The sequence below is a fragment of the Canis lupus genome, chromosome 1 (genome assembly GCF_011100685.1).
Source record: "Canis lupus familiaris isolate Mischka breed German Shepherd chromosome 1, alternate assembly UU_Cfam_GSD_1.0, whole genome shotgun sequence".
Lineage (NCBI taxonomy): Eukaryota > Metazoa > Chordata > Mammalia > Carnivora > Canidae > Canis > Canis lupus.
Genome location: NC_049222.1, coordinates 59675598 through 59699746, shown reverse-complemented (window position 1 = coordinate 59699746; position 24149 = coordinate 59675598). Strand labels below are relative to the sequence as shown.

The following is a 24149-nucleotide window of genomic DNA, read 5'->3' as shown; positions in this document are numbered from 1 at the left end:
TAGGATATCCCAGTTTGCCCAATAACTAGGCAGAAACTGCACTCAACTTATTTGCAGTCTGTTGATAATGGCTAGCAAGGAAATCTTACCCAAAGGACAGCTGGAAAACAGAATTTTAGCATCTTTGGACCTGTGGAGCAGATTATTTATGGAATTAGAGAGGGCTTCTCACCATTTATATTTTTGCAAACCCCAACTTCTCCTCTAATCCTAGTAGATAGTTAAGTACAGGGACTGCAGTATTGTCAGAATAACTAAAATAATGAGTATTTAGTTTCAATTCTGTCTAAAATAACTACCCATAAGGCAAAGCAAGGTAGCTAATTTTAAAATATTATTTTAGCCTTTGGTTCAAAAAATTAAGTGTGGAAATTCTTTAGAGATTTAACCCACATGCTGCTGTTCAGAAGCAGTAAACCATGGCTTGTGAATTAATCAAATGACTCCCCTCAGCACCATTTCCCTGTAGATGGCTCTTGGGGAAGTAGTCCTCCCCAGTGGAATCTTCTATAGTTGAGCTATAATAGAATCTTGACTCGTCCTAGAATGCCAGCCCCTGAAATTATTAGTCCCACTCTCACTGAAGTCTTAGACTACAAACTTGAAAGATTAGCATTGTGTGAATCTGTTCAGGAAGGAGGCATTGGTAGTAAGTGAAGCTGAAATTGCTTAATCTCAAAATCAACTCACTTGGGAAATACAGTTAAAATGAAACAGTCGTTCATGAACTTTGTAATTATTCTTTCCTAATTTGTGCTAAAATCCAAAAGGAATAATATTGGATTATCTGCTCTTTTGAATTAAATATCCCTATGAGCCCCTAATTTGCATATGTAAGTAAGGTTTTACCATAATATACAGAATGTTGGGAATTTTTTTCTCCCAAAACTTGTTAACTCCATAGCCCCAAGGAGTAACCTGTGTTTTGAACTTTGAACTTGAAAGGCGTTTGTTTACTGATCAGCTCTTCAGAAATTACTCAGACAAGAATCCTCAAGAAAATTGTTTATTGGCCCATTTCCCATTTTGCATAAAGAAGCAAGCAGCAAGAAAGAATAAACTGAAAATCATAGCTAATCAAGACTATATAACTGTTTAATGCTTTGTTTACATATTCATCTGACAATTTTTTAGAATTGTTTCAGTTCTGTAAATTCTTTATTTGTTGTGTTTGATTATGCTAAATGGCCAAACGTTATTTCTTAATGATCCAAATTGTATCTGGACAGCGTCTATAACCTTTCATTGTGGGTACCTTGGTTTAAGATTATTTTGAAGGAATATACCATCAATCCTGAATAACTTTCCAGCTACTTGATTATTAGAAGCTCTAGGAGGAGGTAGCAGCTCTCCTATGAGATTTAAACATGAGTAGAATAGCAATGTTAGTAAGGTAATTCCTTTCTCTGGTGTCACTAACCATTCCTAGGAAAAGGAAAAAAAAAAAAAGCATAATGCCCATTGCTTATCAGAGCTATGAGGTCAGTAAATAATTATATCTTCTTGTTTTTGAGTGTAGTAGGATGTGGAAGTATATTACTACTACTAAAGAACTACATTCAAGTTATATTCTCTAAAGCAACAAAATAGTATTTTTCAAAAGAATCATAGTGACTCAGTCTTTTAAAGACATGTTTCTAGTTGCACTTGCCAAAACCAGTTATTTTTTGTTGTGATGTTTTATCTTCAAAGAATTATTACCTTTGTAGAATACTGAAAATTTAAATTAAAAGTTGAAAGATATGTATTAAATAATACTCCAATTTAAAATGGAAGAACTGAGGATTGGAGGAAACAGAAATAAGTGAAATTAGAGTGATACAAAAGTTTGAAGTTCTGCTTCAGGATCCTTTGAACCACACACTTGGCAGTTTTCCAAATCATGTTAATTGCCTTTTTGTGTATACATTTCCATATGCTGACTCATCATTTTGGCTTAAAAAGCAATCATTGTAACAAGACTGGGAATATTTAAATATTCTTCCCTTTTATGCCTGCCTGATGGAACTAATGGTTTCTGAACACAAACTGTTATTTTTAAAATATTTTTCTAAAGTATTATTAGTGTTTGTAAAATAGATAAAGAAAAAATAAAGAACACCATGACTACCTTTAAAATATCATGATAACAGAACTGAAGTTGAAAACGATTTAAATCCCCTACTCTCTCAAATGAGATTGATTTTGACCCAGAGGTCTAGAAACCTTTAGCATTTGGTATCATGGGATGCCAAGGGCATCCTGACCCCCAGACCAAAGGAGCAGAACTCTGTTCCGTACTCACTTACCATCATTTTGATGTCAGATGCCCAGTGTCTGTATGTATCAGTTTAGAAATTAGAGCCACACAAATATATGGGTTCCTCAATAGACTTTTAGAATTTAGAGACAAAAAGACCATAGAAATCATTCTATGAGTGTCCAAAACTGGTTCTGATACAGTGCCGTGCAAACAGGTAGCCATTTCCCCTAATACACACGTAATTTAGCTGGCATGGCCTATGGCGTGTGCCCCAAGCCCTCCCCAGACTAACCTCTAGTCATTGCACCTTTGCCTAAGAAAAGGATAATGACCTTATTAAATATCTAGATATAACAGTGGCCTCTCTGACTTCTTGGAACCCTTCTCTCATTTCTGTTTGAGAGCTAGCACAACTATCGATCTTACACTTCTACTGAAATACATTAATTCTGTAGGTTGCAAAAATGGTAACCAAAGCTGTTCTTTCATATAAACATACCATGCATTCTAAACTCAGCTTTCTGTTAGCAGGATATATCCTTTGCTAGTGCATTTACTGTTCTTGCTCCCTATGTAATTAAACAGTGATAGAAAAGTATGCTGTTTTCCTTCTGATACGAATGGGTCCAAAGGAGAAAGAAAGAATACATATATAACCCTTTTAAATCTTAATTTTTTAACATATTGAAATTTTTTCCAGTGTATCTCTGGTTTTCTCTTAACTAACCACATTAATAGCAAGGAACAAATGCATGAATACAAAAGTAATTTGAATTTTATTTTGGTACATTATATTACTTGAGTTTCTCATCTCAGTGTGCCACCACACTCTCATACCCTGAATTCAAAAGAACTGGTCTTTGAAGATCTGGAAACTGGGTGGGTTCTTAGCACACCGTCCTCTTCCTTCTTCAGGACAAAGTCATTGCCTCTTACTTTGGTATTGTGACTTTGATTTTAGTAGCTTCTCTAGAACACAGAAATTTTTAGTTTTGCTTAATTAGGTTTATTGACTTTGGTCAGTGAGAGAATGGTTGGAACAAAAAGAAATGTGTCTTGACAACAAATTGATGACCAATTACCATGTGCACTTGCCATATGTTAATAAAATTTGAAAGTAGTTGTTCATCCTATTTGGATGATTGGCTATTCCTTTCATCTAAGCCAACCATGAAAATAAATCCTGATTAACCTTCCCAGAATGGAAGAAATACAAGACATTTTTAAAGACAAATGAATATGTGATTTTCAAATCTCCTTTATTTCTGTTTACTTTTTTATTACTACAAATCTATGTTTGAAGATAAAAATCTAGGTTTTGCTCTCAAAAGCAACAGAAGAGTGAGGCCAATCTAGGTTTTTAGAGACCAGTTGTCCTTGTTGTTTTCCTTCTCTTACACATTCCTGAGCAGAAGTTAGGATAGCTGAAAAGAGTTGTGAATGATCTAATGCAAAAAACAAACAGGGAAGAAAATCTAGGGACATCAAGAGCAGTGTTCAAAGGGAGCCAACTTGGAAAGGGAAGAAAGTGAGAAATCCACAAGCCTCCAAGACCTGCCCCCAATTGATCCTTAGAGTCTTCTCTCCAGCCACCCTGCTTTCCCTCCACTCAGCAGTATCAGGAGGTTCTTCTAGATCCTGGCTGTCCCTTCTGTGTACTCTCAATATCCAGATGCTCCCTCTCATCATTCTTCCCTCACTAATTCATATTCATTCTTCAACAATCAACTCAGGAGTCTGCTCCTTGCAGAAGCCTTCTGTGCCCTCCACCGTGTAGGATTACATGTCCTGGCCCTAGGTGCTCAGAGACCCTTTCACATGTTTACTTATCTTGGTACTTAACCATATTTAATTGGAATTATCTCTGCTTAGGTTACTCTCTCACATTGCACTATAAGTCTTTAAGAAAAGAGTGATTTGTTCATTGTAATCATCCTTGGAACCCAGAGCTATGCAGGGTCCCTGGCAAATGAGAGGAATGCAATAAATGAGCATCTGAAATAAAACCAAAATGTTGGTTTTCAGCTTTCTGCAAGGGAACTTACCAGTCAGATCCTTGACTTTATTCTTTATTTCAGTTATCACGTTAATTCCTAACGTTTTAAGTGGCTCTCCAAAAGTAAACTGAACCCAAGAGTATGACTGTGGCTCAAAAGCCACTTTATGTGTAGTTGTGTGTGTGGACGTGTAGGACCAACTCTTTAAAAACCATTTCTCTGTGATGAGGCAATAATTTTTGCAGCTCATGCCTTTTGATCCCTTTCAGATTTGAATCATATAGTTCTGTTAAAATTCTTGAACATAGATTAAATGGGTCACAGGATAAGTGAGTGCCCTGGATAATATACTTAAAAAATTGTGTGAAGGAAAACAAAAGAAAGCCTAGTAAGTGGAGAGAAGGCTTGGGGACAGAGGGAATGAGTATATAACCAAGGAATCTTTGAAATTTATCTTATATCAAAGAAAAATTATAAATATAATATGAATGTCTATAATAGTGCATGGACTCTCAGGTTGAAATTAATTAAAATATTGGAGGGCTTTATGGGGGATTTGGGGCAGGGGAGGTGTGTGTTTTATATTCTATTTGGAATGGGTGTGCATCTCTATATGGCACCTGTACTTTCCAAAGTATTTGTTCATCAACATCAAGCACATAGAAACTTTTTTCTGACTTATGTCAACACTGATTTTCAGTTTATAGGTAAGGGTCAAAGCCTGAAACCAGTAGCCAAAGACAACAATGCTGGACATTTTTTAATAACCAGAGTAGACTATTAGCTGAGATGCCATTATTCGGAACAGGTCTCTTTCACTTCTATTTAAGCCTGCAAAAATCAGAATTGTTCTGACCCATAACTCTTCACTCTCTTCTCTTCTTTAGTGGAATTGGAAGGAACTGGCCCTGGGCCTCAGGAGGCAGCAGTATTTTGGCAGAATTTGGAACTCTGCATTTGGAGTTTCTCCACCTGAGCCACTTATCAGGAAACCCCATCTTTGCCGAAAAGGTGAGATCCCCCAATACACCTTGCATTGCAATGCTGTACTTAATGAGAAACAATATCCTCTCCTGGAAGATTTAGTAATATTAGATATGGAAAAGAATAACCAAGTTTAATAGAGTTCTTCAGGAAGTTTTGTTACATGCAGCATTTCATTTTACCGAACTGTAACCCCGCAGTCTTTCCATGGCTCCGTCTAACTCAGCATGAGACAGTGTGGTGTACACGTCTGATTCTCTAGACCTCGAGCAAGTCACTTTCCCTCTCTGATATTTTTTTTCCTGATCTAAAAATACATAGTGTTGTATGGAACATGTGAAAGACTTTTTAAACTCAAAGTATCATACAAATTCGAGTATAATACAAATTGAATCTGTTTCTAATTTTCAAGAAACAACCCGTAGATATGTGAGTAAATCTATATTTCGCCCACCACTCTGCTCTCAGCTTTTGTCCCACTTGCATTTCCTCTTCATAGCAAAATTCCCTGAGAGAATTGTCTCTGTTACCCCCTCTTCTTGTGTCCCCCACTCTTGAACACTTTCCAGTCAGGCTTTTCTGCCCACCACACCTGTCTCGGTGACCAGTGAGTTTTGTGTTGCCAGGTCCGGTGATCATTCTCAGCTCTCATTGTCCTCACCCTCTCAGCATCTGAAGCATGTAGTCACTTCCTTCTCCATGAGGTGCTGCACAGGGCTGCAGGCGTACGGTACTTCCCTGGTTTGCCTCCTTCCTCAGTGGAGTGCTCCTTCGAAGCCTTCTTTGTTGGTTCTTCCCCAATGCCCCAAGCCCTAAATATCACAAAGCCTCAGGACTCAAACTTGAGCCTCTTCTTTTTGTGGTCAGTCTCGACATGATTTCATTCAGTGTCATGGTTCCACATACTATTTATGTGCTGTTGACTCCAAATTTATCGTTCCAGTCCCAACCTGTCCCCCATTCTGTATCTGACCTTTCCACTAAGAGGTCTGAATGACAGCTGCTGCTCAAAATGCCTCAGACTCAACCCCCAGACCTTTTTCTACTGCAGTCTTCACTGTATTGATAAATTCCACCTCAGTTTACCCAGTAGCTCAGACCACAGATCTTGAGGTCATCCTGGTTCCTCTCTTTTTGGTAAACCTGAGGTTGACTCCATCAGGAAATGCTTTGGCTCTATCCTATTACCCTGCTGCCACCCTTTCCCGGGACCCACTGTCTCTTGCCTGGACTCTGCTGTACCCACCTGAATCCTGCTTCCTCTCCTGTCCCCTTCAGTCACACCGATCCCGCAAAAACACAAAACTTCAGTGACTTCCCATCACACGTGGAATAAAATAAGCCCTCATTTTGGCCCATGAGGCTTGCATGATGTGGGCCCTGGCTACCTGTCTCCTCTCTGACATTTTCTCCTTTTCTTCCTTACCTCTAGCCTCAGCAGTCTTGCCAAACCTTCTCTCAGGGCACCTCTGCTTGCACCTCCCTCTGCCCCGGTTGCTCTTCCTCCAGCTTTCTGCATGGTTATTCCTTTGCCTCTTTAAGTTTCTGCTCAAACCTCTCCCATCAGGCTCCCCTGACCTCCCTGACTGAGAATGTAACCTCACAACCTCACATCACTTGTCCCACTGTTCTCTATAACCTTTTCATAGATTTATCACCATCTGATATATTTATGTGCTTATTATCTGTCTCCTCCCACTAGAAAGTAAATTCCAAGAGGATAATGACTTTGTTTATCCACTGATAGATCCCCACTTCCTTCTGCAGCGTGTGGCAGATCCGTGTGACCTATATTCACTTACTGCGAATATTCTTGTAAGCTGGTGGCAACCCTCGTAGTTCTAATTCTTTTAAATCAATCTTCTTCCCTAACATGGAGAAATGTAATGGAGAAAGAGAGGAGAATGGCCCCAAAATTGTTTTGTAGATTTTCATAGTAACATTTCATTTTCTGTTGTAGGTAATGAATATTCGAACAGTACTGAACAACCTGGAAAAACCACAAGGCCTTTATCCTAACTATCTGAATCCCAGTAGTGGACAGTGGGGTCAATGTAAGTCAAAAGATTAGTATGGTTTTAGCTCTTTATGGTACCCAGCACTGTTCTAGTAACAGAGAGGAGGAACACAAAAAAAGCACAAATTGTTTTGGGGAATGTTTCAGGAAGAGGAAAGTGGGCATGGTTCCTTTAATAAACAGGCCTGTCGTGAGAGAGACTATAAATGTTACCATGGGTCTTGATTGTTTATTTTTCGTGCATAACTGTGAGCATGATGACATGTAAGCACATTTAAATTTTTAATCAAGAGGGGAAGATCTGGTCAGGTTGTTTGGGCATGTTAGCCCATAACAAGCTGGTCATGTGGATAGAAGGGAAAATTGTTCCTTTATGCTATTGGCTATCATAGTTTTGCACGGAGTAACTAGATCATTCTACTTCATAGCATTTTCTCTTTCTTCTTGGCTCCAAGATGAGAGAGGAACCTGAATCTTTAAGGGTTAGGAAATTGAAAGAGCAAACAGGATGTTTTCTTGACTTAATTTTAAGCCACCAGATAAAGGTTGCCTCCCAGGAGAATTATCTACAGATTAGGAGAAAGTATTATACAAGGAGCCCTCACTTCAGATCCCTTAGGGACCTTAGGGATATGAAGATCCAGAGTAGTTGAAATAAATGTTCTCAAGTTGATTGGAAAAACAGTGGTAGATTAACCCAGCAACAGAGAGTCAAGTCCAGAATATTAAGTGAGGTGCCTGTCTGTGCTGGGGATATTAGCAATGCCTTACAATTTTATTCTAATTTGAGTATTTTCTTTATATGTAACATTATATTCTTAGATGAACATGCCTCCCTGTTACTTTAGAAGAAGTACTTTTCATAAAGAATAATTTAATAGAAAAAAATTGTGCTAAAATCTATGTTTGTTGCCATTTAGCCAAGTGTGGTCTGCAGGTCGCTGGATATCCCTGAGACCATTCAGGGAGTCCACAAGGTCAAAGCTATTTTTACTTCTGCCTTTTTGCTGTGTTGATGTTTGCACTTCTGTTGCAAAAGCAGTGGTGGGTAAAACTACTGAAGTCACAGTGAGAACCGTGGCAGGGGAGCCAGATAGTACTAATAATTGTATTCTTCATTGACAATAAGAAATAAAAAGATGCCAGTTTCACTTATGAATATTTTTAATGAAAAAACTTATTGAGTCTAGTAGATCTCAACCATTGATTATGCTTCTTTGCTGTATAATAGGAAATAGTGTCTACCTCATAGAAAAGCACTTGTGTGATTGAGTCAAAAGCTGAGCCACTCACATACTGCTTCATGGATTAGCATTTTTGCTTGAAAGAACAACTGAACACCATCTTTGGTTATTTAGACTTGGGTAATTGGTACATGTTCTCAAAAAACAAGCCTGCCAATTCAAAGAAAACTGACAGTATCTTTGCCAATGATAGAATTTTAATTTCTAAATGAAAATTAGAATTTTGAGAAATGTATATATGCTACCATGACCTTAATGCCTTTAACTAATACTTAAAGACTTTTCTAGGGCACCTGAGTGGCTCAGTTGGTTAAAGCGTCTGACTCTTGATTTCAGCTCAGGTCATGATCTCTGGGGCATGAGGTGGAGCCCCATGTCGAGCTCCACACTGGTCATGGAGCCTACTTTACTTAAGACTCTCTCTTTCTCTCTTTCTCTGTCTCTCTCCTTCTTCCTCTGCCCCTCCCACCCTCTCTAGAAAAACCTTTCTGATGAGATTAGTGTGATATTAACAAAGGCAATTTATAGGAACCCGTGGGTGGCTCAGCAATTGAGCGTCTGCCTTCGCCTCAGGGTGTGATCTGGAGTCCCGGGATCGAGTCCCACATCAAGCTCTCTGCAGGGAGCCTGCTTCTCCTCCTATCTATTCTCTGCCTCTCTCTCTCTCTCTCTCTCTCTCTCATGAATAAATAAAAATCTTTTTAAAAATGCAGTTTTTTATATTATGTACTGAACTATGTCACCATTTGGAAGATCTGTATAATTCAGTGAACCAGTATTTTCCAAATGACCACTTCATGCTATTACAAAATCATGTGAGGAAAAAGATCCATGCAAAGTGCAAGATGGACCAATGGATTCTAATGTAACAGTACAAAAATTCATTGATGTAATTTCTAATTCCACATTACAACCAACCTTTAAGAAATTTTAACCTTTAAAAAACTATTTGTCAAGTTTTGTTTTAGTATCAGAGAAAAACATCCACAATTATCTGAAAAGGCTCTTTAAATACTTCCCTTTCCAACTGTGTAACAGTGTGAGGCTGAATTTTCTTCATGTATTCCACCAAAATGATATATATCAATGGATTTGAATATACAGATATGAAAACCCAACTATCTTCTAGTACAGCAAAAATGTAAGATTTGCAAAACTGTAAATCAGTGTCAGTCTTTTAGCTAATCTTTTTAGTTTATAAAATATAACATGTTTATATGAAAAATGTGTTAACGTAATGCTTGTATTATTTTTTTTAATTAATAAAATATTTTAATTCAATTTAAATATTTTAAATTTAATTTTCAATATGGTAAATACTTATAGATATTACATAAACAAGTTATTTGGGGGCATTTATTCATTTTTAAGAGTGTAGAAGGTGCTCAGACTAAAAGTTTGAGAACTATTTGGGTATTTGAGAGAAAATAGTAGCTTTCTGAGTACAAGGACCAGATAAGATTCTCTGAAAGGACAGGCATTTGTAGCATTTTCCTTCTCATGAATGACTTTAAAAATTGAAAAAAAATTCTCTATGATTGACTGTTTTCTTCTTGTGACTTAGGATTTAGAAGTCACTGTGAAGAGGGACAAAAAGTGTCAGTTATACTGGAACTGGAAATCCAGTTTTGCCTTCTGGATTGCCAATATGTTGTGTATTTGGCCATGTTTCCTGATGCAGAGGGCCCTTTCTATTTGGATTGCACATGGGCCAGTTTTATAATGGCCAACAAATAGGGTTGATGACTCTCATGTCTGCTCCTCCACCCTCAACCCCACCACCACCACCCTGTGTTCCAGCCACGAGGGAGACACTTATTTTTTCATTCTTTAGTTAAGGCCCGTTGGTCATATCCAGGTCTTAGTTTGTGCTGTTTCCTCAGCCCTTTTACCTCTCTTCTGACTCTGCCAAGGTCCAGCTGAATTGCTCTTTCTTCTAGGAAGACTCTCTTCTTCAAGACAGTGGTTGGCACCCATTCATCCTCTACTCACCCTCGTCCTCCCTTGCCCCAATACTTTGGGTGTTTTCCTATCCTTACCTTTTTCAAAATGATTCATATACATCCCCATCTTCTAGGGATTCAAAATGTTTGAGGCCAGTGACTTTGTCTTAGTGACATTTGTTAACCTTACTCACTGTATCTTGCACTAGTAGGTGTTTACTTACTTGAATTTTGTGAGTATTCATGCACTCTGTATCCAATCTATCTTTCCTCCTCTGCTTTTAATAATGGTTCTGTTTATTCTCTGCTCCTCAGTTGTGGCTGAGAGGCAGCATCAGATCCTGGTAACTGATGATATAAAGAGATCTTGCAACTGGAAGCCAGATGTGGGACTCCGTGTCTATAGACAGAACAATTATCATTCTTCCTTGATTAATATAACAACATTAATATACATATAGTGTCACTAGCATCATTGGGGGAATGCTTTGAGAGGTTTAGGTTCAGATGAAATATACAAAATAATAAAAAATAAAGATACTGAGTTTTTAATCCTTTTTGTCTTGATTCTTTTGCTATTTGTTTTCTCTCTTAAGTATTAGGAATTCCTCTCGGGAAGGAAAGAGTAAATTGCCTTCTATAAAGAAGAGCGTAATATTTGAGTGACTGCAATACACATTACCTTTGGAACCTTTGGGAATAAAAATACCATATATGTTCTTTGTAGAAGTAGGAGGTCCCTTCCTGCTGATAAAATCAGGCATGTTCTCTCCCACACCCACTAAATATTTACACAGGATTCTGTTGCCAACACAAATAGTCCTTCAGCCATAAGGAAGCATAGTGAGTGATATGCTAAGTTATCAAAAAGGCTTGCTCTTGTTCCTCCTCCATGTTCCTTTATTTTGATTCTTTCCAAATATGAAAAATTCATAGGCAAGAAATAAAAATATAGAATATTAACCTGCATTCACCAAAATAAATTAAACCAAATGTATTATTATGTAACCTTTTTCCTTTTTTAAAGGAAATGCCCAAACTTGCTTCTTCCATCCATTATAGAATCATAACCCAAGGGGAAAGAAAATGAAGCTGCTTCTGGCTGTTAGCGTTCAATTCTCATTGCTTAACTCTGAAGGGCATGTCTGGATCACGGCCATCATTTCCTATTACTTCATTTAGTCCTTGTTGTTTTGACAGTAACCGGACAGTGATTTGCTTTACCATGCTCACTTGCATTTGTCTCCTGCAATCATGTTTATAACAACAGGGCTTGTTATTGATGAGATAGTACTTAGTGTATTTAGTTTGTAAATGTCAGAGGTTTCTGTGGTAATTTCTTGAGGAAATTGCAAAGGTCACTTCAAGCACTGCTGTTTTAAGAATCAAACTTAAAATTATAAAACACTAATTTTACATTAAAATTAAAACCGTACATCTGGACTTTCTGCAATAATAAAAGTCACATATTTCACTACTTAAAAATATAGCCCTTCTCGCTTGAATGGGAATAGTCCTTTTTAAGGTTGACTTACGAGATTTTTCTTTGTTCATCAATTATTTGCTGAGTACCTACTTATATGCAGGCTACTTGGAAGAGCTGATGTGGACCAGGAAACATGATGGGTCTCCTGGATTGTGATCCTTCCGGATTGTGATCCTCTGGAGAAGATGAGACAAATCCTCTGGAGAAGACAGAGAAAAAATTCTATCATTTTAGGAAATTGCAGAGTATAGTAGACATGGGCTATCCCAAAGTGTATAATGAGGGAACCCAGTGGGTGGGGGTCAGGAAAAGCATCTTTGAGGAAGCAACATTTAATCCTAGATATAAAGTATGAGTAAGAATTACTAAATGAAAGGGAAAGGAGGCAGGGAATGTATATCATGCAGAGAGAACAAGGCCTTTAGAATTCCTGTGGTAGAATGGAGCCTACTGGTTTTGAGGGACCAAAAGAAGAGCCATATGACAAGGGAACAGAGAGCAAATAGATCAGAACCGATGGTGATACAAGGAAGGTGGAGACCACGCAGGGCCTCCCACTCTCCAAAGACCCAAGATTTGAGTCTTTGCCATTAAAGGCTTCCAATTCTGGAGGATCCAGTTCACATGTTAAAAGAGTTGCTGGTATAAATGAGGGAATAGATTGCAGTGGCATTGCCATTAGAACTTTGTGTGATGATGGAAATGTTCTAGATCTTCCCTGTCAATGAAGTAACCAAGGGCCACTTGTAGCTCCTGAGCACTAGTATGGCCAAGGAACTGAATTATGTTTATTTTATTTTAATTAATTAAATGTAAATAGCTACACAATATCAGAGTGCAGAAGGCCAGATAATTGGCCACTGCAGACTCAGAAACAGGAGATAACAGTAACTTCCACCAGGATTGGATTGGTGAGGACGCAGGAGTGGATAGATTCAAGAGATGTATAGGAGGTACAATTAGTAGGGTTCAGTAGCTCATTGGATATGGGGGCAAGGGAGAAAAGTAGTAAAAAATAACTCTCTAGTGTCTAACTTGCACAATTGGGAGGATGGTGGTGCCACTTAGTGAGACAGGAACCAACGGCAGAAGGTAAGATTGAGAAGGAAAAGAGAATGAATTCAGTTTTAACCTGTTCAATGTAGAGGTCCCCACATAAAGCTCCGAGTGGAGTTGTTGGGCAAGTGTCAGGAGAAAATTGTCTTGATGGCTGTATAAAAACAGATTTACTTTTATGTGGCAGAGTCAACAAAAGCCTTATTTGTAAAAAATAAAAAAAAAAAAAAGATACATGAAATTCACTTTGAATTATGAAACTTAAAATACGGATTTCCAGAATCAAGCTGTCTTATTAGTGCTCAAATTCTCCATGAATTCTAGGAATGATATTTCAAATAGATTATGTCTCTGTTTTCGTAGGTAGATGTGCTTTAAAAATTGAAGTATTGATTCAAGCAGTAGGCAAAAGAATACGTTTAGTGTTACATGGTAGAGAGCAAGCAGTTCCAAGTGTGAGATCCCGAGTGGGCTATGGTGTCAGGTGGCCCTTATCACTGTTGTGATCTCCTTTAGCCTCACTCATCATTCTTTTTTTTTTTTTTTTTTTCACTTTTAATGAGGATGCCTACCCTATAAACTCTAAGGTTGTTAGCACTATATGTCATGGATCTGGTATAATAAATAGCAGTGGGGGAGGATTGTAGGAATAGAGTATTAGGAAGGATATGTCCCACCCCACCTTCTTTCTTCCTGGCCTCTCCTGAAAGGATCTTGACCCTACAGATTGATAACACTAGAAAACTCATCAAATAATAATAGTAATCATAAAAAGCTGAGGAGCTTCTTGTTTTATTGCAAGCCAATTCTTTTTAAGGTTTGTTAAGACTTACAGTATTTGACGTAGTTTATGTTATTGAGAGCTAAAGCAATTAAAAACTTGTATAAATATATACTGTGAAACATTTTAATTTGATGGTTTTAACTAGAGAACTGATTTTTGGAATTACAGTTGATTATATATTTTTTATCTCTGTGTTGACAAAACTACCCTGGTAATTATTTAGAGTATATCACATTAGTTAATAGCACATCTGCTCATTTCAGAATATCTTTCTGAAAACAAGAGATTTGTTGGAATTTAAATGTAATGTTGAGTTGCAGTTGACGTAGGGTTTTGCATCCTAGTTGCTAATGTGATTTTGCTGCATTATCTGAATTAAAGCCTCAATCACTCTGAAATTCATTTTCCTCTCTTTGCAGATCATGTATCAGTTGGAGGGCTCGGAGACAGCTTTTATGAATATTTGCTAAAGGCGTGGTTAATGTCTGACAAGACAGATCTAGAAGCTAAGAAGATGTATTTTGATGCTGTTCAGGTAAACCCAATATTTAAATCATCTTTGCCATTAAACTAACCTACAACTTGCAATATTAATCAGCCTTTAGTGGGAAACAGAGTACTATATAAGTGGGTTACAAAATATTTCCAGTTAGGCTGAGTTCAGTGTCTGCTAATATAATTATAACAATAGTAATCCCACTTGATGTGTTTAGTTCTAACAGGGCAGTTGAAGTGTTTTATGTGGTTCACATCTCAGTAATGATTCACATACCTGAAAAAGAGGTATTTTTCTTTGAAGTAGTAGGAATTCCATGCTTAGAGTCACAATTATAATCATAGGGAGGAAAAAAAAAAAAACCTAAATTTATATTCTGAAAAGTGACAAAGTTAACACTGCCCAAGATTACAGACATTCCTAATGGCTATCTCTCCATTTGAAGTAAACTTATCTCCAGAGATAGACAATGCTCTCAAATAAAAATCTGAACTAATGGTTTCCTGTGATCCTTTATAATGGAGGAGGAATGAGAGGGAACAAATAATTTGTTGCATTGTCTACTGTGAGCTAAGTATGTTAGGCAGATACTTTATTTTTTTTTTTAATTTTTTTTTTTAATTTTTTTATTTATTTATGATAGTTACAGAGAGAGAGAGAGAGGCAGAGACACAGGCAGAGGGAGAAGCAGGCTCCATGCACCGGGAGCCCGACGTGGGACTCGATCCCGGGTCTCCAGGATCGCGCCCTGGGCCAAAGGCAGGCGCCAAACCGCTGCGCCACCCAGGGATCCCTAGGCAGATACTTTAAATGAAGTGTTTGTCTCCTCACAATAGCTTAGATACTATTTACCTAGTTTTACAGATATCTCTGAACAGAACCTCAGAAAGGTTGAATATGGAACCAAAATTCAAACTAAAATTTGTGTCACCACTATTCTCTTTTTACCTCATCACTATGGATTTATTTGTGAATAAGAATTTCCATATTACACTTAAATGTTCTTTGCATTCATTAAGTTAGTAAAAATAAGTTAGAAACTGCTTAGCAGGGATCCCTGGGTGGCGCAGCGGTTTAGCGCCTGCCTTTGGCCCGGGGCGTGATCCTGGAGACTCGGGATCGAATCCCACGTCGGGCTCCCGGTGCATGGAGCCTGCTTCTCCCTCTGCCTATGTCTCTGCCTCTCTCTCTCTCTGTGTGTGTGACTATCATAAATAAATAAAAATTTTAAAAAAAAAGTTTTATAAAAAAAAAAGAAACTGCTTAGCAAAGTATATATGAGGTGACCAGTGTAAGAGTAAACTAAGCCTCAAGCAAATGTAAGCCCCATCAAAAATGAAAATAAAATTTGAAAGTAAATAAAGTAAAAGAAGGTTATTTTATGTAAAACACTTGATCTCACACCCAACTTTTCAGAAACAAATTTTTTAGCAGAACCTTTGTGATTGTTAAGCATTTTATATGGTAACTCATATTTCTTAAAAATTATTATCAAGGCATCACAATAAACCACATTATCACAAATAATGTTTTAAAATTGTGGCTAAATAATCAGGAAAATGACTTTTTATTGACTATTTAGAATTTTTTTTATAATCGAGAGTATTAATTTACGGGGGGGGGGTGGAAATTTGCAACTCTAATAATGTAGCCACTGTTCTAAAATTAGTCTTCATGAGAGGCGGTCAAAGTAATTTAGACATAGTCCAATTTATTCATTTAAATATATGGGGCGCCTCGGTGGCTCAGTTGGTTAAACATCTGCCTTCAGCTCAAGTCATGATCCCAGAGTCCTGGGATCGAGCCCTACATTCGGCCCCCTGCTCAGCGGAGAGTCTGCCTCTCTCTCTCAAATAAATAAAATCTTTAAAATAAATAATTAAATAAATACACATGCAACTTGCTTTGTTCTGGTTGGCCAGATTGAATATTACTGTGGTTCCCTCCCAAAGGTCAATTAGAAGCATCACTAAGCACAACAGGTATGACTCTTAACTACTCCACCTATAGGAACCAGGACACCTTAGTTAGTATGCTGGCTTTCACTTAGCACAGCCTTAATTAAGGCACACGATGAACATAAAAAGCAAACTAGAATATGGTCCACATGGCCTCTTCCAGGTCTGTTTTTCTTCATTCCTATGAGGTGTCAAGTTTGAAGCTAGGGAATTCTCCCTACAGTATGGTTTCTGCTGTGTCGTTTTTTCATTGCTATCCTGGCAGATATTTCAATTATTCTAATCATAAAGTGGCCCCCTAAGATCTTGATGTTTAGGAAAGGCAACTTTAAAATGTTCCGTGAAATATTTTCCTCCAGTTTCTAGAACTATACCCACACAGCTTTTAATATACTGTATTTAGCCAAACCATTGACAGGAAAATCCATTAAGAATAAATGAAGGAAAATGTTTCCTGCTTCTCTTAATAGTGAAAACATTTTCAAGCCATTGTGTTTTCAACTTAGAAAGCAAAGCTAGAACAATTAAATTTCTGATTTGAGAAGTAACCATGTCTTAGAGCGAAGTTTCTTTCTGCTTTAAAAAAAAAAAAAAAATCTTACTAATAAGAGAAGATACTGTATATTATTGTCCTGGACAGTTGAGTTACTGGGGATACGGCTCTTCAGTTTTAGCTTCAAGTCGATTTTGGAAAGCATTTAATTCCAGCATGGTCTATTTTCTTTGATTGTTTTAATAACAAAATACTTTGAACTTTCAACTGGCTGTTGTGTTCTCTAGAGACCACACAAAGAATCCACCAGAGTGAACGGGTACATGATGTATTAGACATTTAGGTTTCTAAAAGTTTCATCAAACTAATTTTCTTTTTCAAATATGAAAGGCTAAAATCACAAAATACATGATATTCTTTTTACCTAATCAATTCTCAGATTTAACACCTCTTTTTAGAACCACTAACAACTGTTTTTTCCTCCTTTATATTTATTTACATTTTCCCACGGTTACACAAACATTACTTTGAAGGTCTTGGAACTTCATTGTAGTTTATTTTAAGAGGTAGCAGCTTGGTCAGAATCATGCCAAAAATAATACAGTTCTTTATTCAGGATCCATCTCTAGTCCATGCTCAAAAGCTGTAACTTTTGCCATGTAGAAAGAATAATTTCTTGGATGGTGAACAGGTATCTGCTTGAAGAACTTTATTGTAGTTGGTGCTATGAGAAGTATAAATAGTTAAGGTGTTCAGTTGCATTAAATAAGAATGAAATATTAATAGAATAAGTCCATCAACAAAATTAGCTAACCACAGTTACTGAGCACAGTAGTGTGTTCATTTATTTCTTACCACCTTGTTTCATCTGTTTATTTCCAGTAAAGGTAGGAAAGGTATTATCTGTGTATTCATTTTCATTCATTCTTCTCTATCACAAGTTTTGTCTGTGTCTACTAGTCCCAAATGGGCATCCTAAAAAACTCAGTTTCTTTTTTTTTTTTTTTTATAATAGCGTAACAGGTATAGACATAGTTATAGCTCTTTTTCTTCTAGGAAGTCATTGGGAGGGAAAAAACATTTCCTCTGACAGTAACTAGAAGTTAATAATTCCAAACAGTTACACTTCATTTTTGCTTTTTAAATATAAGGCTTATTTTATGTTTTCTAGCTATTGTAAAAGAATATCAACAGTCCTAGGGCAAAAACAAAAGATATTTTACGACTCATTTTTGTAAACATCACTTCTCCCCAATTTTCAGACCTTTATTCTTTTTTTAAGTTTTAATTTTAACTCCAGTTAGTTAACATACAGTGTTATATTAGGTTCAGGTATACAATATAATGACTCAACACTTGCACGCATCACCTGGTGCTCATCACAAGTGCCCTCCTTCATCCCCATCACCTATTTCATCCACCTACTTCCCCTCAGGTAACCATCAGTTTGTTCTCTATAAGTAAGAGCTTGTTTTTTGATTTGTATCTCTCCCATTTTTACCGCTGTACCTTGTTTGTTTTGTCTTTTAAATTCTACGCATGAGTGAAATCATACGGTATTTGTCTTTCTCTGACTTATTTTGCACGACATTATACTCTCTATACTTCCATCCATGTTATTGCAATGGCAAGATTTCATTCCTTTTTATGGCTGGATAATATTCTGTTATTGCCACATCTTCTTTATCTATTGATGAATCAGTGGACACCAGGGCTGCTTCCATGTCTTGGCTATTGTAAATAATGCTGCTATAAACGTTAGGGGTGCACGTATCCCTTTGAATTAGTGTTCTTGTATTCTTCAGATAAACATGCAGTAGTGTGCTTGCTGGATCCTAAGGCAGTTCTATTTTTAACTTTTTGAGGAACCTCCATATTGTTTTCTACCACTGCACTGGTTTGCATTCCTACTGACAGTGCAAGAGGGTTCCTTTTTCTCCACATCCTCACCACCCCCTGTTGTCTCTTGTGTTGTTTTTAGGCATTCTGACAGGTGTGAGGTGATATCTCATTATAGGTTTGTTTTGTGCATTTCCCTGATGATAAGTGATGATGAGCATCTTTTCATGTGTCTTTTTAAAATTTTTTTCATTGTATGCTAATGTGCTTTTTACTAGAATTCCTAGGGAGAAATTTTTTTTAAGATTATATTTATTTATTCATGAGAGAGACAGAGAAAGAGAGAGAGGGGGAGAGACATAGGCAGAGGGAGAAGCAGGCTGGATCCCAGGACCCTGGCATCATGACCTGAGCCAAAGGGAGACGCTCAACCACTGAGTCACCCAGATGCCCCTCCTAGGGAAGAATTTAATTCAAATGTTATCACACTGGAGATGTGAGGGATGATAAATAAACCTTATCAAGTGCTAGGTACACTACTGACTGCTTCATAAAATAAATGTTGCAGAGTTTTCTCCATAGATACTACTATTCCCATTTTATAGATGAGGATTCTGAGATTTAGGGATACAGCAAGCAAATTACCCACTAAGTCCATAGATAGCAAGTGTCAGAGTTGGAATTTGAGGCCAAGCAATCTGTTTCAAGAACAGCACATCTTTCCTACTCAGTTTACTACCCTCTGAGCTAAGATAACCAAAGGCAGCCTGGATTTTATACTCCAGTATGCTCTATTCCTCATCCCCAGAAGAGCTTGTGCTTTGTGTTGTCCATTGTGAACATGGGAATTCATTAACTGTTACCTCTACACCAGTGCCTACCTTTGAGAAGGGGATAGCTTTTGAGGTATGAGGACTATGTTTGGTCATGGAATCAGGCAAAACCAACTGGGCTGGCGCGATAGCAATAGTCCTAACTAACCAAACTAATAAGGCATAGACTAGAGGAAGAATACAGAAAGCAGTAACATAACATTGCAGGTGAGTGGGATTTATGACGCCAAACCCAAAACTGGGAGTGAGGTTTTATCCTTTTTCTCTCTTAGTGTTGAGAATGTTTTTAATATAAATTTGGAAGGGGATTTAAAAATGTTGAAAATAAGTATTATTTACAGGCAATCGAGACTCACTTGATCCGCAAGTCTAGTACGGGCCTGACTTACATCGCAGAGTGGAAGGGGGGCCTCTTGGAACACAAGATGGGCCACCTGACCTGCTTTGCTGGAGGCATGTTTGCACTAGGGGCTGATGACGCTCCTGCAGGCCTAACCCAACACTACCTTCAGCTCGGGGCTGAAATTGCCCGGACCTGTTACGAATCTTACAATCGCACATGTGAGTCCATGTTATTCTTCATTTTCAATCTATCCCCATATCCTTTTATTCTATTCAATAAGGAACTTTGTCACTGTTACCACCAGAAGAATGTCCACTGTGCCTCATGAGACTGGAAGCTCATGATAAATATGTTAAAGGAATGTCTGTTTTTTACTTTAAGAAACACTGTTTTTCTACATAAAAATATCTACCCTTGGTTTACCAAGCAACAAAAATGGAAACCATAAAGCATTAAGCCAGTCGAATTTGTTGATCCTGCTTTAGGTAAATCACATGGGGTAAGAATGTCCCAGGTGCAAAAGAAACTTAGTATTGCATTATTAAGCTTTTCAGTATCTCCATGAATAGAGTCTGGCTCGCTTCTCGTAAAATGGGAGTTTGAAATTTAAATAACCTTTCATGACATAATGACTAACAATTCTCAACCAGCTAACTGGTTTTCCAGCTAACTGATGAGGGGTGTTGTGCCTGGTACCTACCTGGGGGGCACTCAGTAAATGATGGTTAAATTAAATAAAAGATCATTGTGATTTTCCAAAAAGGACTCTCAGATGACTGAATCTTAAAAGGATATTGAATATTAGTTATTATATGATGTTTATAACTGTTCCTTAAAATGATTTGGCATCTCTCTTGAATGTTGTAAAGTACTTTCTAGTTTAATTTGAGTTGTAGAACTGAGGGGTGTCCAAGACAGTAACCCTTGTCATCCCTGCATGCCCTTTAGATATGAAACTGGGACCAGAAGCTTTCAGATTCGATGGCGGTGTTGAAGCCATTGCTACAAGGCAAAATGAAAAATACTACATCCTACGGCCAGAGGTTGTTGAGACGTACATGTACATGTGGCGACTGACTCATGATCCAAAGTACAGGAAATGGGCCTGGGAAGCCGTAGAGGTAATGTTTTAATCTGCTTATATTTCTTATACATAAATGTTGTAGGAAAAAATGTTCAGTGATTTCTATAAATACAGCATATCAACCTTTCTATGATTTTTATAGCTTTTTTGGAGGGTGGCAGGGGGGTGGGGAGAAGGACAGAGAATCTTAAGCATGCTCCACACCCATTGCAGAGTCCAGCAGGGGCTCAGTCTCACAACTCCAATCATGACCAGAGCCAAAATCAAGAGTCAGCTGCTCAAATGACTGAGCCACCCAGGCACCCCTGGTTCTTAAAGCTTTAATCAGACTTCTTCCCAATTCAAGACTGAGTGCTTTCCGTTGTCATCCTATATCCCTGGCTTCAGCTTTGCTTTATGTAACAGTGATATTAATATTAATACTTTGATAAAGAAGGGGGTATCTAGAAAGGCATATTATAAAATTAAATTCTCATAGCCATAGAAGTGATGATCACTTAAGTCCACAGTTACTGACAACTTGGGGATAATCACCCCTGCCTGTTGTCTGTTTCAAGAAGCCACTGTGGTTTTGTTTTTGTTTGGCGGAGGGCGGGTTATAGTCTTTGGGCATTGAAATGAAAATATATGCTTCTACTTAGAGTTTCAACCTAAATTAAAAGGTAAACTGAGGCAAACTCAAAACTGTCCAAAAAAAAAAGTTTATTCAGGAACAGCAGAGGAATTGCAATTCAGGTGAGTCAGTTGAGGATTCAAGGTAGGCTGTACTTATGGACAGGGAATGTAAAGAAGAGAGAATTCAGTTAGAGTCTGTTATAATAAAAAACGAATGGAGACCAGCTTTGGGAATTCCCTGAGCAAAGTCCGGTCATACAAATAAAGCTTAGTTGAACTACTTTGTGAGGCAGCCCGACCGAGGTCATTTCTAATTCATTTCTCTGAAATACCATAAGTAAAACTTCCCAAGTGGTTGATACAAGGCAACCCCCGGCCAACTCCTTACCATCCCAGCATTATTAGGTTTCCATAAATCCAGCGTGTACAGGAAATCAGTCTCTGAGTCCTTAAGTTTTGGTTTCCTGAGGGCACATGAGTAAGATTTTCTGTTTTCTGTCTTCTATTTCCATTTCCATTTTAGAATGAAATTTGTCCACGGAGTAAATTAGCTTAGATCTAACTTTTAGAAAGAACCTATAGAAGAACTACTTTGTGCAACAATATTCATTCACTGATCTCAGCTTTCCCTGGATATCTCTAAGCTTTCCGTCTGTCCAGTGTGCTGTCTGAATTGTCTTTGTCACCCTTTGGGTCTCTATCTACAAAACATGGCCTATCATCTTCCTAAACTAATCTAGTGAATTCTGTGTGCTGGTGCCAGGGGCTATGCCCTCCAAAATGCATCAAACGATAATTTAAGGAGCTATCATTCTGGAAGGAGTTGTGGTGGAGCATTGAGGGGATAAGAAGAAGCTAACGCTTTAATTAAACTCACTGTTAGAGAGTTAGCCATCTTTAAAACCTGACCGTTAGAAACCTTTTCTCGGGAAATCTAAAAAAAACATATTGCCTTTGTTTAAGTTATAACTAATCTCTTAGAAGCCGTTGTTGAATCTTGCTTATTACTCCCTTCGCGTAGTGTGTGTGTTATCACCAGTCATTAGTCATTTTAAGTAATAACGATTCTGTAGGCCCCTTTTTGTCTTTTTTTTTTCTTGCGAAGTTTTCTAATTATGTTTAGTCAGTGGTAATTCCAATTTCTTTAAATTTAGAGTTTTTTTTCTCTAAAAAAATGTATAAAAATTGAGGTTCATCTAAGCTTTGGCAATAGGAAATTATTTTGTTTTTCAATAGGCCAACAAAAGAATTCAGGCTAATAGTCACTTTGGAAATACCAGTTTAAATTGAAAATATCCGGAATAATGTATTTCATCCAATGTGAAACAACGTACTTGATAAGAAACACTATTATTTTATATCCCACTAAGAAAATACAACACTACTGGGTAAATTATGACACGCCAGTTTTGAAGATGTTAAAATGTGAAAAATGAATGGTAGAGAACTGACAAAACATGGAAATGAGGGGATCCCTGGGTGGCGCAGCGGTTTGGCGCCTGCCTTTGGCCCAGGGCGCAATCCTGGAGACCCGGGATCGAATCCCACGTCGGGCTCCTGGTGCATGGAGCCTGCTTCTCCCTCTGCCTGTGTCTCTGCCTCTCTCTCTCTCTCTCTGTGACTATCATAAATAAATAAAAATTTAAAAAATTAAAAAAAAAAAAAAACATGGAAATGAGTAGACCTCTATTGCCATGTGGATGGGAAGCTTTGGTTTGCTTGGTTCTCCAGGGGAGCGTGTTCACGGGGTAATTTGGTTTTAGGGGTTGGGATTTTTGTCCATTGTTAATGTCTATGATGTAAGATGGTCTCCCTGTGCACAACATAGGCACCCCCTGCCCCCCCTCCTCGCTTTTTGCCAACAGCATTTCTGCTAGAACTTGAGGTCTAGGGGAGGAAGGAGTGCTGGCACGCTTGCCTTTCTTAAAGTGCAAAATCATAGACACAGAGAGCGTGGTAGCGCTCTTTCCCTCGTGTGACATCCTCTTAGCCCTCCTTTGTTTGAGCCCCGCCTGCAGGGGCAGCATCCCCACAAGCTCCCCACAAGCTCCCCACAAGCTCCCCACAAGCTCCCCGCAAGCTATCACATCTGCCCTGGCTCTGAGCCTCTCCCCAGGCAGCTGGCTGTACTCTGGGAAGTAGGAGGGTTAAAGCCCCCAGGGGACCACCCTGAACCAACAAGATTTCAGAGTTGATGAATAACCCTCTCAGTCTTCCCCCTTTGAGATGCATTCTACATGGTTCCTCAGAGGGTTTCCAGCGGGAGGGAGCCCTGTGGCCTACCGCTCAGTGCATTTCCATGGCTCTTCTCCCCTCCCCGTTTCACTTGCCCCACTCATTCCCTTCCTGATATCACCTCCCTTCAAAAGTTCCTGCATCCAACCCTTGTGTCATGCTCCATTTTTTAGGGGAACACAAACTAAAAAATAGGAGTATATCTTAAAAATCACATAGACTAGCCTTCCACTCATAGAAAAGATCTTGTCATCTTTTTTTTTTTAAGATTTTATTTATTTATTCATGAGAGACATCAAAATAGAGGCAGAGACATGGGCAGAGGGAGAAGCAGGCTCCCCTCGGAGAGCCTGATGTGGGAGTCAATCCCAGGATCACGCCCTGAGCCAAAGGCAGATGCTCAACCGCTGAATCACCCAGGTGCCCCAGATCTTGTGGTCTTTGCCACATGGCTATTCCTCATCTAGTCAAGGACTTTGTAGTTAACAAGAACATACTAC

The 24149-nt window shown here is 38.2% G+C and overlaps 1 protein-coding gene and 1 long non-coding RNA gene across 3 annotated transcripts in view; one reads left to right on the top strand and one right to left on the bottom strand.

Moving 5' to 3' along the window:
* Positions 1 to 24149, top strand: part of MAN1A1 (mannosidase alpha class 1A member 1) — a 168814-nt gene that overhangs the window by 135490 nt on the left and 9175 nt on the right. Inside the window, exons 6-10 of the mRNA XM_038526670.1 lie at positions 5127 to 5250; positions 7184 to 7277; positions 14173 to 14288; positions 19714 to 19933; positions 20664 to 20836. Of these exons, the coding sequence (XP_038382598.1) occupies positions 5127 to 5250; positions 7184 to 7277; positions 14173 to 14288; positions 19714 to 19933; positions 20664 to 20836 (727 nt within the window). The remainder of the gene's footprint in view (positions 1 to 5126; positions 5251 to 7183; positions 7278 to 14172; positions 14289 to 19713; positions 19934 to 20663; positions 20837 to 24149) is intronic.
* Positions 3054 to 12574, bottom strand: LOC119870781. Of its 2 annotated transcripts, none has more exons than XR_005353844.1 (4): positions 12365 to 12574; positions 11963 to 12112; positions 10652 to 10827; positions 3054 to 3211 (listed from the first exon to the last, which is right to left on the bottom strand). It is a non-coding gene; the product is annotated as an uncharacterized LOC119870781 (long non-coding RNA). The 2 variants fall into 2 exon arrangements; XR_005353843.1 differs by having other exon boundaries at positions 12004 to 12112.